The 18,193-nt window shown below is 33.3% G+C and overlaps 1 protein-coding gene across 9 annotated transcripts in view; it reads left to right on the top strand.

Annotated features, from left to right (window-relative positions):
- The first annotated feature begins 1,684 nt into the window (after positions 1-1,684).
- Positions 1,685-18,193, top strand: part of LOC143240151 (protein IMPACT-like) — a 39,674-nt gene continuing 23,165 nt past the window's right edge. The window contains exons 1-6 of one of the 9 annotated variants that reach the window (XM_076482115.1): positions 1,685-1,975; positions 2,563-2,646; positions 4,929-5,051; positions 5,470-5,522; positions 9,822-9,884; positions 10,724-10,875. In XM_076482115.1, coding sequence (XP_076338230.1) covers positions 2,605-2,646; positions 4,929-5,051; positions 5,470-5,522; positions 9,822-9,884; positions 10,724-10,875 — 433 coding nt within the window. In that variant the 5' untranslated portion in view covers positions 1,685-1,975; positions 2,563-2,604. Of the gene's footprint in view, positions 1,976-2,051; positions 2,112-2,150; positions 2,170-2,247; positions 2,647-4,928; positions 5,052-5,469; positions 5,523-9,821; positions 9,885-10,723; positions 10,876-18,193 lie in introns of those variants that run through there. The other 8 variants (XM_076482114.1, XM_076482116.1, XM_076482117.1 and 5 more) reach the window with 8 other exon arrangements.

Genomic DNA, 18,193 nt, shown 5'->3' with positions numbered 1-18,193 from the left:
AACTCTTGGGCTACTCTTTTACCAACGAATAGTGGGATTGACCGTCACATTATGCGCGCTTGGCCATGCCAGGCCCTTCGCGTTCGAGCTAATTCAAATCAATTTAAATCGTGGGTGAAAAGAAGCTGCAAAAATACGATTCTCATTGACAAAGATTTCTTCAAAGAGTCTCTCAGTTCCTGAAATCACAGCATTAACAAGTGACTTGCAAGTCTGGAGTGGTTTACCATAAAAATATTTCAATTTTGTCAAACATGTGGTAATTAAATATCTGTAGAAGTAGTCTCATATAAGCCTTAGTTTCACTTTGAAGTAAATACAATACACGTTCTACAGGCCACATGACGATTACATATTCTTTAATGAAGTTTATGTCTGAAAGATTCCGTTGTATAGCTCATCACGCACTTTATTGAGTGGACCCTCTCTCTTCGTTATTATGCTCTCTATATTGAATTCTACCAAGCAGTGCATGAAACAACAAAACGTTCGCCCAGTTCTTATTATACAAGATTGGCTACTACAATGCTGTGGTTCGGTTTTTCCAAAGCGATTGGGCTTTTCCATATGTTGATCGGGACATTTTCTTGAACGTATCATCACTCAAAGCCTTAAAAAATTGTCTACTAAATTCAGTATATTTACCATACATCGAATATGTTCGGGGAGAAAGCAGATCTCACTGTGAACTCTGTCTCACTACTAATGATATTGGAAATGCTGTGGAAGATTATCTCGTTTTCTTGTTCTTAATTATTTAGCCCCAGTGTGCTTTACTCTGTTTTGAAATCACCTGCATCACTGCTTATAGATTCAGCTCTTGATTTATTGGAAAAGATCCTACAAAAACAAACAGTAAAATACAATTGGAGATGTGAATGTGGTGTGTGACACAGCTCAGTTGTACCATTATGGTGTGATATTACCGTATTGGCATGGTATAATAATAATTTAATTTCTTATACAACATATAATTTAGCACAAAGCCACACATAACAGATATTGAAACCCGATTTCTAGTGTTGTAAGTCCGCGGACATTCCGCTTCTCTAACCACTTAAAGCTCTTGTCGCTGATCGTTCTCCATATTAATATAAAGTGAGGAGAAACAGATATGACTTCAAAATACTTTTAAAATATCTGACAGATTTCGCACATCTCGAGTTGATGGGGAGTGTTCCAATGCTTAAGAGCGTGGATTTTAACATCACAATCTGTGAAACATGAAAGACAGAGAGAAAGAAACACAGTATTAGCATTAATATATACTAACCTCTACCCTAAAACGCAGTAATTTTCATGCCCTTATTTGGACTTTCTTTATTATATTATTTTTACGCCAATGTTCAAGCTATGTTTTCTTGCAGCATTTTGCATTAGATCGAGAAATCATGTTCAATTTGAAAAAAATTACGCAATCAGACAAACAAATTCAAGTAGATGTAATTTTATTTAACTATGAAAAAAATCTTTTATACTTCCATAAACTAATTTTTTTTAATCCATATCTCCTGTTTTTTGTTTGTCAGAGACCGAATAGCCAACAAGAAGATAATAGGATTAAACATACAAAGAAAAATTAACTTAGGAAATAATAGGGCTAACTCTACAGTGTAGTTATCGAATACGTATAAGATTATTCGTGTGTCTAATTTATTGTTTCTCGCCTAAACAAAAGTTAAAATGAGCTTTAAAGCTTGCGTTAAAATTGAAGTTAAATAAAGTACGGTCCGGCATGGCTAGGTGTGTTAAGATGTTCGACTCCTAATTTGAGGGTCGCGGGTTCGAATCCCGGTCGCACCAAATATGCTCGCCCTTTCAGCCGTGGGAGCGTTATAATGTCACGATCAGTTCCACTATTCGTTGGTGAAAGAGTAGCCCAAGAGTTGGCGGTGGGTGGTAGTGACCAGCTACCTTTCCTCTAGTCTTACACTACTAAATTGTGGAGGGCTAGCTCAAAACTGAACAAAATAAGGTACATATAATAAGTTTTTTCAATGATTGGATAAACTAACTGCTGATGCTGTCATCTGATGTAGAGCATTGAAGTGAAGGGGACTTAGTTTTCTTTTTTTAATTGTATTTTTAGAAAGGACTCTAGTTATTGAAAGGTGAGAGAAACAAAAAACAATTTTTTGTTATGTTTAATTGGTAAGACGGAGAATGGCGGTATTTCTTTTGTCTTTGCAAAAATATGGAATATTTCTTTTTATTCTTGATGTTTTCGTACTTTGATATTGATATGTGGCGTCAATGAAGATAAGGAATTTAACGTTTAAGTGCCATAACTTATATAAGAGATATAATGCTTTATGTAAATATATAGGATTTCTTTCTTTCTTTTCTGTATTAATTATTATGAGATTATCAGTCGAGGTAGGTAATAACACTTAAAGCTTAAAGAGGCATAACTGAATATTATTCAGGAAATCCTGCAACATTTAAGAAGTTAAGTTTTGTAAAAATGTTTTGAAGACTCGGTACTCGTATTAGTATAGATATGGATCATTGGATGGTATTTTGGCATGGCAAAAATCCAGAATGAAATTCTCATTAATTTAGGATTGAGGGGCGGACAGAATTCATTCATTTGAAAGTTGGATCATGGCAGAAATGACCGAACAAGAAGACAACTTGGTCCTTCAGGTTTCTCAACATTTAGACCTATCTACTATCATTATTACTAGCACACAAAAACTATAAACGTTATTTTAATTTAAGATAGAGATTTTGTAATGTAATGAAATTTTTTTTGGTAATATTTTTTCTAACTGTTTCTTAATGCATGGAGTTTTCCATGTGATTAATTTTAGTCTCTTTGATGTAACAAGTTTTACAGATCAGGAAATTGTGCAATCATTAGGCATCTTTGTGGTATGTTGAAACTACTGTAGCATTAACCAATCTACTGCAGTAAGCGTACAACAGTGAGTTATATGTATAAATTAAATTACTTTAAAAAGTATTTTTTAGAACTAACAGATTATTCCTGATATTGAGACACATGTTGAACAGAAAAGATAAAGTAATATCAGCAAACCAGTAAGTTTTTTTATGTACTTCTAACCCAAGAACACAGATAATTTTTAAAAAGTAATTATTGAGCCTTGGATCATAACCTGATAAAGAAATTAGCAGTTGGGATTGATAGGAGTATTTTTGGTTAAAAATAAATATGTAGGTTACCAGTTTCTCACTTTGCAGGTATGGTTCAAAATGAAGAAGCAAAATATGAAATAATTTTACTTCCATTATTCCAAAATTCTTATTTATATATTTAAAAAAATAATAATTTTTTCATAAAACAAGGTAGATAAATGTTGTTTACTACAAATTTTTTTACGTTTTAGGTATCTAAAGTTTGCATTAACAATTTTTGCTTAAATTATCATTTCTACATATTGAATTATTACAAAAATTATGTTTTTTACATGGTATTAATTATGGTTGGTGAAAACATTGGCCAGTTTCATTATTAATTTAACTTAAAATTGTTTAAGTCCATTGAAGTACAACTTTATGTGAGCTGATGAAAAAATAAAAGTTTTTACAAACCAAATAATGGAAACTAATATTCACTGTATTTGTTTTGGCTGTTTATTGCAAGATACTGATTTTTAAACACATTTACACCAGATGGGAATTGTGAATTCAGTTTATCAGATGTCTACATCTCTAGAGAAAAGTTTCAAAAATAAAAAAAATCAAACTTCTTTACCTTCAAAGTCATTTACTCACACCTTTATATTAGACATATGTATTACAGGTAACGCACTTAGTGTAATTTAGGTGTTAACACACAGTATTTATTTACACAAAATTCCTAGACCTTATTTATTTAGACAGACAACTTCATCTTTGTGTTTTTGGCTTCCAGATGCTCCAGTACAATAAAGACAGTGCATTATTCCATACAGTTTCATGCACTGTCAGATATCCAAACAGATATCTATAAAAATGAGCTTTATTTAGTATGTTTATTTAATTAAAAATAAGAGTAAAGTATTTTTATTTGTACTTTATCACATCTGCCTGTTAACTAAATAAGTGAAAAACATCATTACTGTATTTCTTCAATTATATCTTAATTAAGTATGTAATTAAGCCACTGTAAACTGAGCATATCAAGGATTGATGTTAAGCCTAATTATTGTTCTCTGATACTGTCAATGAGCTTTGACAGATATTTCTAGTTGTACATTGTGTAACCATGTGGATACTTACTGCATACAAATTAGAACTCACAGTAGATTTAAGCCATACTACTTCAAGTGGGAACAGTTCCTGTGTTATTTATACATATATTCATAATAATAACTTGTTTTAATTCAACTAAATAGTGTAGTTTATTATCTGTCTGCATTTTTGTATCAAAGTGTCTGTGAAACACATTTCAGAAAGTTTCCATGCACCCTGTTGAGTCATAATACACATATTAACATAATTTAAGTAATAATTTTACACTATAGTTAATTTTTGTTGATGCTAAGTGATGTATTTGGTAAATTAATAGGATTTTGTATTGTATTACTTACCAGCCTATAAAATATAAATACATTTCAAGTGACAGGTTCCAGCCTAAAGGAAAATTAGAGGTGTTTGGAGGAGAAACAAGATTTGGTAACCTTGACTTTTACATTCACCAAACTCAAGCTCACAAAGTGGAATAAGTTACTGTCTCTTACCCTAAAATGACATGATCTTTTTGTCTAACCCTTTGTTCTGATTTCTGTTTTAGACTAAACACATGACAGAAGATACTATTAAGAAAAAGTTTATTTTTAATTATTATATAGATTAGGATAAAAAATTTTGCTTATGGATTTTATTTTCTTCATTTGCCACGAGGAAAGAATATACAGTAAATGTTAGAGAAAACTAGTAAAGAGAAATAAGAAGTTGTTTCAAATTTATTATTTATATTGTAGGTAGAGGAAATTGAAGCTCTCAAAGGTATTTATGGAGAAGAGTTGAAAGTAGAAGATTTATTAGGAAACTCCTACAGTATAGAGATAAGGCATAAACATACAGAACATTCTGTTGTGTTGAAGGTTAGTGGTGCTCTTAGTACATAAGTTAACAAGTGTTCTGTTGAGCAAAATTCATTTGATTCAACAGTGCAGTTATAAAGTATTTGATTTTATAATTAACAGATTAAACCTTGTGTAAACTAATGCCTCAGAATCAATTTATTTTTAAAAGCAGAAAAGAAAAAAATTAGATTTTCACCGTGTTTTCTCTTTGTTGTTGTGTTATGTATTTTTATACCTGGGATGAATTTTATGAACTTCTATTAAGTCTTTAATATTTTTGACTTGTATATATTATTATACTTGGTGTACTTCATTATAGAAATATTTAAAACACAGCTTCAGTATAGTTTATCTTGATGTGAGTTTTGATATCTCAAATACATTTTATAATATTTGTTGATGTCCATAATGTTCTTCACAGATTTATTGTATTTAGGTAACTCTTCCACCAGAATATCCCCTACATTCACCACCAGTCTATCAACTCAGGTAATTAAAATATTTAAGCATTCCTATATTACATAAATTTTAATACAAATATTAGAATTCTTTCAAGTTTGTGAGATGTGTACAGTTTCCTTGGCATCCAGTAAATTGGTCTTTAGTGGATTTTAAGCTAGTTTTTCTTTATTTAAAAGAATATTGAAATTATTTTAGAAAATTATATCAAATTAAATGATTTATATTTTAAGATTACATGTCACTCAGGGAACTACATTTCTGATGATATTAAGCTTGTAGTGCTTTAAGTCTACAGTACAGATGGTCATGATGTGAGTTTTGGTATCCCGAATACACTTTGTTTTATAGCATTGTTTACTATAGTGTGTATCATAATTTCTAGTTGAGTATTTTTTAAATATTTTGCTTTCAAACTTAAGCAACCATCATCACAGTTTATACAAAGGAAAAATTTCATAATGTGGATAAAAATAGGTATTTAAAAATAATATATGTATTTTATTTCTGATTAAATTGTGGAGAAGAAGAAATATTCAGCTTTTATTCCTTTTCAAAATGTTTCCCAATATTAATTTTTATCTTTAATTGAAGGTGATATGTTTGTTCAATGATCCTCTCCAAATAAGATATCTGTCAGGTGACAAGTCATAGCGAGTCAGTTCCAGTTCCTTCTGACACATAATCTCATCTCACGTATAGCTTTCTCAAATCAATATTGACATCTTTATGCCCTATTTTAACTTGCTACTTGCCTTGAGACTCCAACTTAACCTCAAGTGATCTCATGTGATATTGCTGTGTTGTTGCATGTAAACAAGCATGTGATAACTTTTCACCAATAGGAGTCCAACACTGCCACCTAATGCAGCTGGTTACCTCTATAGTAATTGTTCAGTTATCACTTCTTGATTTGGTACTTGTATCTTAAGACATTTTTCTTTATTGCTCTTGTGAAATTTCTTAATATCATTTTTTGAAGTATTTAGAAAAATCAACTATTATGGCAATATTTTTTTCTTTTCAAACAATTCTTCATCTGTAGACACTTTGGCTATTTATTTATACACTGTCTAGGGTTGAACATCAGGATATCATTTACTGTAGACTGATTACCAAAATAATATTAGGTTTTTCTTTGTCTATCAGGAGATATGATGACCAGTGTGTGTTGGAGTTTTATGAGTTGGTACTTTTTCAGGCCTTGTCATGGACTTTTCTCCTTCTATAAATCCCATCCATGAGGTGGGAATTTTTAGCACTCTTTTTGTGCTGCCTAAATTTGTAAACAATTCTTTCAGTGCAGATGTGAATCTTCCTCAACATTCTTTGACATTTTCTCTCAAGTATGTTACTTTTCATCATTCTCTTCTAATTTTTATCATTTTTTATTCGGTCCATTCATCATGATATTATGTTAATCTTCATTCCCCTGATATACTAGTGTATGTTTTAAAAAACAACTTTGGTTTACAATTAAGCCAAAGTCCTTTTCTTGTACTTTCAAACTTGGGAATCCCTTATTTAGGCTGGGGCTCTGATCCTTTCTCTTCAATTAGTCTTTCTGCAGTTTGGTTTCCTACATGAATCTTTTTCTTCTATTATCCATTTTTGCCTCTTTGTATAGAGGCTTTTCTTGGTGGCATGACAGGACCAACACAGTGAGCATATTTGGATTTTCATCTCTTTCCAGATACTTCCCTGATGGGGTGGGCACTCGTCTCAACTCTTTTGACACTTTGGGCCATCGGAAGTTAAAGGAACTGACCCTTCATATCAACCTTTTGAAACTTTTAGCAGTTTGTTAGGCTTTGGATTGTTTTCTTCCATATGTACTAGACTGTTTGCTAATGATCCATTTGGAACAACTCAACCTAGGTATACTTTATCAGTCACCAAGAGGTAACTTTGTTATGTTCTCTCTATTTCTCAACCCTTGACCTTCTCTTCTGGGCTGATTCTCTTGAAGTTCACATTCTGGTCTGTCATGTTCTGGGTGCCTGGAATTTTGTTGTGGATCATATTTCAAGACACAAAATGATATTTTAAATGGGATCGTCTGTTGGTCCTTCTGGTAGTGCAGTATTGGCTCGTTCAGTTGTGATTTCCTCCCCCAAACCTTCTGACCCTCTTCTTCTATTTTCCTTCTCTCTTTTTTATTCAGTCTTGTACTTCTTTCTTCCATCCAGTTATGTTGTTTTTCTGGCTTCATACATGTGGTTTGTCTAGTTTCTTGAACAAAATTCTGGACTCTCTTCATATGCAGCCTTTCTCCTTTTCCATTCTGTTCATCAGTCCTCACTCATGGAATATTAGCAAATATGGATAATTTTTGTTATTGGCTACTGTGTTGTTTTTTTTACATTTTTGTTATTCCTCTTGTATCTGAGTTCTTCACATAACTGTTTGGCCAGGGCTTATCTGTCTTGTAAAGTGTTGGTTACCAGGTGTCTCTCTCTATTACTTTCTGATTTTTCCTGTTTCTGTTGCATTTTATCCTTCATGGTCGTTGCTGTGCTCCTATTTTTTCTTTTATCTCCTTTTCTTTGACTGAGACCTAATGTTGTTCTCTATATCTTTACCTTTCCTTCCTTTGACTCTGTGGTTTATTTTTCCTTACATGATCTTTCCCTTAAAATGTATTTCCTTTTTCTTTTTGCCTGTAATTGTCAACATCGTGAAGTATACACCATTGATTCTTTTCACAGTCTGTTTCATCACTCCTATATTATTCTCTATGTGAATCATTGTTTTCTCCATAAAACATTTGATTCTTGTATGGATTCTCATACTTGTTGGCTGTTTACTTCCTTTGTTCTTTGAGGAAATTTTTAAGCTAGCATGTGGATGGTCCCTCACACTTTTGTTACACTGTCTATATTATTTCGCCTTTTGTTTTCTTTGGGCTGGGAACTGCCTTATTGCTATTCAATACACCATATTCTCTTTGACTGGGTAAGTTTTTCTTTTTTCTACCTATTTTTTCCGAGGCCCTCTTTTACCTCGAGATCCTGCTCAGTGGCAGTTGTTGCCTACTGGGTTATACTTGTACCAAATCCCCATGGTATAGAGCCATCTTGGCTTGATATGGTACTCTCTTTTGAGATAGGGTGTTTTTCTGGTCATCGTTATTTTAAACAAGCAACGTCATATGGAAATGTGAAATGAGGTGGGAGTTTCAAGGCTAGTGGTGAGAAAACAAGTTCGTGTCAGAGGGCAGCACTGAATTGAGAAAGCTGTATGTGAATGAAGATGTGTATTTATTGAAATAAACATTTTTAGTGTTGGAAAATATTAACTTTAAAGTGTTCATTGTTGAGTTAATAGTTTATAAGATGTTTAAAAGGTATGAAACAAATTTGAATGTTAGATCATTAGAGTTAACAATTTATGGCTATTCTCACTGAAAGTAAGTTAAAAAGTATTAAAGAGTAATGGCAGGCCTTTTGGTAAATTTTTGTGTGTTCTGCAGTAATTTCTTTATGTCTAATCAAAACATTATATCCATTTTACTTCATCAAGTACATGTTTTTCACAAAAAGTCATGTAGTTTTATATAAGTGAATCATTTTCATTGAAATCAGATCACATTTTATACTTAAAGTATGGAACACTGATTATAGATTTCTCTAGACCAATAGCAGCATAAATCCTTATAGATAATTCTAGAACCCTATGGTCCGGCATAGCCAAGCATGTTAAGACGTGCGACTTGTAATCTGAGGGTCACGGGTTTGCATCCCCCTCGCGCCAAACATGCTCGCCCTTTCAGCCATGGGGGAGTTATAATGTAACGGTCAATCCCACTATTCATTGGTAAAAGAGTAGCCCAAGAGTTTGCAGTGGGTGGTGATGACTAGCTGCCTTCCCTCTAGTCTTACACTGCTAAATCAGGGATGGCTAGCACAGATAGCCCTCGAGTAGCTTTGTGCAAAATAAAAAAAAAAAAAAATCTAGAACCCAAACATTTCAAACATGGTAAAAAAATGTTCATTGTGGTAAATGAAATAATGATTTGATATAAGTTTTTTCTTCCTGATTTGTAAAAGAATCCTTACAAGATGGAAAAAATTTTCGAAATCTGTATAGCTAAATTATGAAAAATCCATTATTAAAAGCAAAACTTTTATGAAGTTTAAATTTTGATTTTTATGTCATTTTTCATTATAAGTTTTGATTGTCAGTTAGTTCTGAAGGAAGTGAGATGCTGGTTTGACAAAGTGTCTAATATCATTTGGCATTATTTTTTTTTCCACTGTAGTACCAAAAAGGTTAAAATAATGATTTTCAGTTTTAATTTATTTTTACTTGTCTAATGTTACCTTTTAGTGCCCCATGGATGAAAGGATGTCAGAAAGTAGAACTCTCTACTGCACTGGAAGATATATATTTGTGAGTTGTTTTTCCAATGTTAGTGAGAACACTGCCTAGTTGTTTTAAAAAATGGCATTTAAGCTGGTTCTCTTGCATCAAGTAAATGTTATTAAAAATCAGTCTAGTCATTACTGAATTAACCCTTTCATTTTGGGCTCAGTATAATATACACAAGTTCATCTCCACATTTGCACATGTTTGCTGTCAAGTGTTGAGGACAGTTGAGCGTACTTCTCTATACTTGTGGTAGTAACGACTTGAGTCATTTCAAATTCATTAAAGCTAGTCATTAAGTTTATCATTAGAATGTTGCTCATACTGTGAGTGAAATTGACTATTACTTGTTCATAACACAGTGTTATGAAATACATCATTTTATAGCTGAAAACCTTTTATAATTAAATGTAAAAGAGAAGTGTTATGGTTTTATGAAAGACAGGATATGACAGGTGGGTGTGGCAGGAAGGGTTTAACTTGCAATTGATAATTCTGTAATCAAAGAAAATTGAAAGCTATAAAAATTATAGCTTGTCTGATCAATAATGATTATATCATGAGTAATTTATGTTTAATTTTCTACTCTTTTAAGGGGTGTAGAGACTATGCTTAGAGAAAATGTCACATGTGTCACACTTGGGGAAATTCAGATTTTTAAAATATTTCCTTGTAGAATTAGGAACTTAAAACTTATGTACTATTAAAATATAGATTGTTAGTTAAGGTTTCATGCTATATTAATTAGTAGAATATAAACAGAAAGTAGTTTAATAAAATTTTGAATGTAAGAGACAAAAAATTATATTATGTAGTAAAGGATGCCTTAGTAAAAACAGTTAATACAACACGTTTACTTATAGCAGGCATTCTGGTGAAAGCATTCTTTTCATGTGGATTGAGAAAATTAGAGACTATCTAGATATTTGGGATGCCTGTGATAATAATATCCAAGACACTAGTGAATCAGTTGCTGAGAACTGTGTATACGTCAATTTTGAAAAGTACAAAAATGGTAAGTTTTCTAACATTATTAAGTAAAAATGGTAAGGAATGGTGAAAAATGAGATATAAAGTATGTTGTGTATGAAGACATAATTTTGACCACATTTATTGAGTTGACTTCTTGAAATAATTAAAAACCAAACCATTTTTTAAATAATGAAGGGATTTTATTGTAACATCCTTATTTAGGTAATAAATAATGTATTCAGTGATTTTTTTATTTGTTTATTTGTTTTCATGTTGGGTAAGGTTCTCAAACACGTGCGTGTACTGTGTGAAAATAATGACAAACAGTAATTACGCTTGTGTTTTTGATATATTGAAGTAGAAAAATAAGTATTTATCGACTTTTATCTTTGAAAAAGTTATAACAATAAATAACTGTTTGTAAGTCACATTGCATAAATAAATATCATTATATAATTTCTTTGCATTTGTAAAATTAAATCTTTTATTAAAACAGGGTTGTCACAAGAGGCCTAGTTAGTTCAGTAAAAAAAGTCATTTAACATATATTTTAGAAAAGTTGCCTGCAAGCATAATGACTGGTTTTATAATTTGTTCTTTCTTTCATGGTGGCCATGTTCAGCATTTTGTTTAACTCTCATTCTGACTTACTATGTGACCTTTTTGTACTTGTTCAAAATCTTTGTGTGTGTGTGTTTTTGTATATTTTCACAAACTTTGTTAGTCTTTTAGTAAACAAACATTATTAGTCTTTCATATACAAAAACCCATTTGTTTAGTGAAGTATTTTTAATAAAATAAAGATTTCTCCCACTAAATATATAGAATATTGTTTTGAATAGTCTATGTGCAATGTGGTTTTCATGTTGAGATTAAAAATAATTTTCTTCGTCTCAAAAATATGAAATTTCATTTGTGTAATCTCTAAAGCCCCCATAAATATATTTTAGATGTTTATTTTTAGTAAAACTTTATATTTTATCTGTTATTTTTTGTATTCCATTTCTATACAATGTTGGTCAATTTGATCAACCTTGTAATCACAAAAAGAATTGAACTAAATCTAACTTTTCTTTCTAGAATGATTTCAAATTTTACATGAAACAGCATTCATTTATTCTAAGTTGCTTTAAACTTGTAACAGTATAGTCTATTTATAGTTGAATTTTATAGTTTTATTACCCTTGTAATTGCCTTTTGAACCATGTCTAACTGCTACTTATACCATTTTAAGTTATAAATCACTTTGGGAATGTGCAGCTCATGGTATGCTATTAAAGTTGTGTTGCCTACAAGCTACTCCAAGCTGTTCCTGTGTATGTCTCCTGAAATATTTTAATTATATTATTATTTTACCTAATCTAATCTTATCTAATTTAAATAGATCCATATTTTATCATTTTAGTTACTTTTATAACAATAAATTAAGAATAGACACAAAAAGCAAGAATAGAGTAGTTACCAATGTCTTTTTTTTTTTTTTTTTTTGCTGTAGACAGTCAATGACACTTAACCCTAATGTTTTTGTACTAAGGGTAGTAATGTACAAAATTTATATTTAATTAAATAATGAGAACTTAGAATAATAATATGCAAAAAGCAGACAATTTCTTAAAACAGTCACAGTTTTTCAGACTTTTTAACTATGCAATGAGAGATGTTACAAATTCATCCAAACTAGTTGCTACCTTTCCTGTGGGAATGAAGCTTGTACTAAAAAAGAGGTGGACAATTGTCTGATAAGAACACAATATAATATAATCCTTCATTTGATAAATGAAAATCTTGGTTTCCTCAGTTATATCTATAGAATAAAATACACGGTGTTCGGAAAGTCACTGTGCAGTTTTGAAAGCAGCAATAACAGCATTCATTCAGACTATTTCAAGCCAGCAACTGATAGCGGTGTTTAGAAACAAAATAAGAAGGATCCAAGCCTGTATTGATGCCAACGGGGGTCACTTTCAACATTGTTTATAATTGTCATTCATATTTACCTCCTGTATTCTCTATTGAAACATGTCTGTTAATAAGTATACAGTGACTTTCTGAACACCCTGTATGAGAGAGAGCTGTTATTAAGTCCTGAATGAGAGGATGTGACAAGTTGTTGTGGCAAGAGGGTCTGAGTTTCTGTTTGTTGGCTCTATTACCAAACGAAATTGGAAGTTATAAAAATTATGGTTTGTTTGAGCAATGACAATTTTATAGTGATTAATTTACATTGAATTTTATACTTATTGGAAGGGTGGTGAAATAATAAAGATTAGTTGAATAGTTGGCATTAAGTGGGTTTACTAGGTGTCTTCTACATATACTATAATTTTAAAATTAATTTGAGCTAGATCAGATAGCCCTTGAGTTAGTTTGCACAAAATTCAGCAGAGAAATATCTTGAAGGCATCAAGAATTAAGACTGTGGCTAAATATCAACAAGTAATGATTTAATAGTTTGGAATAATAGCCACTCTTAGGCACCTGTTTTTATTGGAGTTTATTTTTTGGAAACAAAAACAACAACTGTAAATACAGTATGTAGGTATATTTACTACAACAAATAAAATTCTCACCAAAAGTATTGCTTTGTTAACTGTCAGAGAAGTGTTAAATAGGGGCTACCATCATTCTATCTCATGGACTCTTATTAGTTTGTGGACATTATGTCTGACACATCTTGAGCATAAAATCATTGATTATTTTAATAATGAGTGTAAAGTGTTCTATCTTTTAACCACAATTCATTATTGTAGTATTGTATTCACAGCAGTAAATGAATGTATGTTGTAGATAGAAAGTTTTGCACATCGTTATGTGTTGTGCTGCCTCAAGAGTATTATTGTTTGCTCAGAAAGTATGGATGTATGCTGCAGTGCATCAAAGATACTTTGAAAAATAAAAGCTGTGTAAAGATTGAAATGACAGTTAGTGAAAATAAGGCAGCTGAGTTCAATCATTTTAATAAATATAGTTTATTGTATTAAGAAAGTTGTACTTTGGTAAATATCATTTTATATTAAACAATGGAACAATAAAAGAAATTGTGGGAACATCGTGGCTGAATTACCTGTATCATATTTTTTAATATGTTCATACAGATAGAAGAAAATTCTTAGTAAAACAAATTTCAAAATTTAAAAGATTATATAATAATATTCACGAGTAGCTTGAGAGTTAGTGTTGGATGTTGTTGACAAGTTGTTTTCCTTCTTGTGTTTCACTTGAATATTAGGAACTGCTTGCACAGGTAGCTCTTTTGTAGTTTTGCAGGAAATTTAACACACAAACAAAATACATTCATTCATGAACTACTGCAACAAGATAGCACAAATAAAACAAAAGTGAAATGGTATTCAATCTTTCCTTGAGGTTTGCTTGACTATTGTTTAATAAGCTTGGTGTACTTTTCGGGACTAAGGTATAAATTTTTTTTTTTTTGTCAATTTAGCTAATAAAGGAATATCTTGTTTCAAAAGTATGTTTGTATGATTTTGTTGTGAGAGTGACAGTAATAAAGTTTGATCATGTGGTATTGATGGGAGCTTCTTACTTGTTTTATAAAGTTTATTTAAAATGTAAGGCAGTTACATATTTTTATTTTTTTTCAGAATACAATTGGACCTACAGTTTGTTAGAGTTTTTAGTACTTCCTTCCTTTCTCAACATTAGTTATTTCTATTTGGTGCTGCCCTCTATATACAAACTTTTTATTATGCATGCTACAAGCCTTCTGCATCCCCCTATTGGAATGAAATGATTCCATCATGTGTTTCATAAAACATCATGCATCACTTCTCTACCAATAGGAGCACAGTACAATTATGACACAACTCCCTCTGTGCACCTTTGCTAAACTATGCCTCATCCACCATGGTCTTTTGTTTTTTATACCTCATGTATTATGAGGCTGACTGTCCATATCTTGACCAGCAACTGGTGGGTTTGGTTTTCCTTGTTTAGGGACAAGTCTTCATTCCCCATTTAGTCTCACTCGTGCCCAATGTTTCTGCCTCTGTCTTACTCTTACATCTCTTTTGTGATACCTATCCACAGCCCATCTTTTGTTTGCAGTTCTTCATAGAAATTCTGAGGGGTTTTCTTCTTTTTCTTTACCTTCACATTGGGTCATTTGTTGTCTTAGATCCGTAATGCATTTTCTCAAACCCTTATCTCTGGGATTTGTGTATGACTTGGTTTTTAAGATGTTTCATTTTTGATACAGTTTCTGAGTTCTTGGAGTATCAGGTGGCATCTGCTCAACACCAGTCTATCTTTTTATATCTAGTTACTCTTTTATTACAGAGCCAAGTGTGTCTCTTATTTTTGTTTCCTGCCAATCCCCTTCCCAACCATACCTATCCTTTCTCCTCAAAGTGCATGGTAAGTTATTTTTCTCAACAAAGCACAGTATGCTGTCAACAGTTATGGTGAGTGCTTAGTGGATTCAGGTCTGGTTGAGGACTTAGTTTGTGGCTTTCATTTATTGGTATTCATTGGTGGTGTTCTTCACCACTGATGTTTGGGTTCTTTAGGTTTTGTCTTAGGAACTTGAAATTCCATTTATAACTCCACCTCTCTTGTCCCAGATGACTGCTTTATTCTGTTCTCCTCAGAATCCCATAACTTTCCAGCATGTAGCAGAGATGGTACAGAATTTCCTCATCCATCATCAAACATGTTCACATTCCTCTCTGGGGTTTTACTTTTATAAGTTTGTCATTCCCAAGAAGACAAGGGAGTAGAGGTTCATTGTCTTGTTCACTCCATACGTTTCTCCATAAAAATCTACTTCACTCTTTGGTGGGCATTTTCTTTGGGCCTGCAAATGACCAAGATAGTATTTTCCAATGCCTATTTGCACATTCCCATCTTGGTATGATCTCATTCTTATCTTCGGTTTGCCCATTGATGGGTGATGTACCATTTTACATTTTACCATTTGGGCTAGCCTTTGCTCCCTATGTTGTTTTTGTTGGGTAATGGGAGCATTTGCTGTTCATCTTCATGTCTTAGGGCTATGTTTCCATTTTTACATGGATGAATAGCTACTTCTGGCTCATTACAAACTGGAGTCAGCCAGTAATACTCATTAGCTCCTTCTCACAGCAGCTTGAGTGGGCTGGTTGATCAAATAGGAGAAGTCCTATCCAGTAATTTGTGCATTTAGGTCTCTTTTACAATATTCACATCACTCGAGCCCAGCATTCTCTTCTCCGACTCCTCTCTTGGGAATTGTCAATTCTCCACAGCCTATCTGTTTCCTCACTTCCTTCACTTGAGATTCTTTCACTATTGGGGATGTGGTCTTCTATGACATCTCTCACTCTCTCAGCTGTGTACACATGAATTTACCTTCAATGGACTCTGCATGATCAGTGGAACCTTGCGTGGAATCCATTTGATGTTCTCATTATCTTTCCTCCTTCCCTGGTGGATGATCTTGTGTGGTGGTTGGACAAGACTCACATGTTGGTTGGTCTCCTGTTTACTCCTCCTCATCTGGACTTACATCTGTTTATGGACACGTTCTTTAAAGTTGAAGCTTTGTATATAAATGTCCTTGAGCTTCTGGCTGTTTATTGAGTTTTGGATCACTCTCTTCCTATTGATAGACAGTGTCTGGTGATTACCCATTCTGTTAATTCAGTGATGGTGGCTTATATCAATCACCAAAGCAGCACCTGGTTGAGATCCCTCTGTTTTCATACATTAGATATCCTGTATTGGGCTCATGCACAACACATTCGTTTGATTGCATGTACTGTCCTCAGTGCTTTCATATTATCCTGTGGCTTTGAATGTTCACCTTTAAGACAGGATGTTTAACAGGATCAAAAGTGATACAGTCTGGAACAAGCATATTTAACCATAGGTAAAGTAGAAGGAGATATCTGCCCAGCCCTGTCATGCCTTGTTTGAATAAATAATTATGGTCTGCTTTTCAAAGTAAGGTTTTGTGATCACTCATTGCACTGTCTTGGGTGATAACATTCCTCAAGACCCTTCAATGCATTTCATCCCCTCTTTTCTTAGAACAATATGGGAGTCTTTACCACTAATCAATTCAAAGCCACTGGGATGGTTGACCATGGAGATCACTTCTTGATCAGCATGTGCCCACCCTGTCTTTGCCACTCAACACACCCTTGAAGGCTGTAGCCATCCATGTTTCCTTGGGTGATACCATCACTGTTTGTTCTCTCTACCTGGTACCGGGAGAGACCTATGATCATTCAGACCTTGATGCTCTCATTGAACAGTTGCCATCTTTCTTTTTAATCCAAGGGGACTTTTAATGGACATCATCCCCTCTGGGAAAGTGATGATAATGATAGGAAGGCTCACTCTGTAAAGTGTATGCTCTCTGATCACAACATTTCTCTTTTCAATACTGGTTTTTCTACTTATTTTCACACACCTAGTAAGTCCTTTACTGCTATTTGATCCCCTCAGTTTGGTCCCCTTCATTATTCTCCCATTTTTCCTGGAGGGTTGACAGTAATCCACGAGGCAGTGATAACTTTCCTATAATTTTGAGAGAGACTGGCTGTGGTCAATGCTACCCGACCCGTGTGTGCAGTGAAAGCTGGATCAAGCAAACTGGTCCTCTTTCACTGCTTTCACAGAACTTGATCCTGCCATCATCTGTAAGCCATCAATAGATAACTGTGTGGCAGCAATAACTGACTGTATTATACAAGCAGCTTCTCAGTGTATTCCTAAAACCACGACACATTTTGCACTATATCCTCATCCATGGTGGAATCCTTCCTTCCACATGGCACAGAAGGCTCAAAAACAGGTGTGAGATGCTTTCCGTAGATATCCCACACTCTTGAACTGCATTGCTTTCCAGTGGGCCTGTGCACGTGCTTGGTGGGTAAGATGTCAAAGCCTGAAGGAATCTTGGATTGAGTTCACAACTGGCATATCTTCTACCATCAGTTCCAAAGTCATAAGGGACAAGATTTGAAAGGTCAGTGGGCAATATAATTCTGACCCCTTCTTGATCTTCCTCTCTGATGGCCAAGAAGTAGCTGATACTCGGAGCATTGCCAATACTCTAGGTGAAAGCTTTTGCCAGATATCTTGCACTTCTTCTTCTTCATACACCTTCATGGCCATTAAGACTTGGGCAGAGCGATCACTTCTGTCCTTTCGAGCTGATTTGTTTCTATGACTATAATAATTCTTTTACACTGGTGGAACTCAAACTGGCCCTTCATCAGTCTGGCAGTACATCGGTTAAACCTGATGATGTATGCTATGACATGCTGCTCCATCTGTCTCCTGCTTCTCTTGCTATTCTTCTGATTGTTTTTAATCAGATCTGGCAGGAGAATGTTTTTCCTGATGCTTGGCAC

The sequence above is a fragment of the Tachypleus tridentatus genome, chromosome 13 (assembly GCF_004210375.1).
Source record: "Tachypleus tridentatus isolate NWPU-2018 chromosome 13, ASM421037v1, whole genome shotgun sequence".
NCBI lineage: Eukaryota > Metazoa > Arthropoda > Merostomata > Xiphosura > Limulidae > Tachypleus > Tachypleus tridentatus.
Note: the sequence above shows the minus strand (reverse complement) of the source record. Positions and strands in the feature narration are given on the sequence as shown.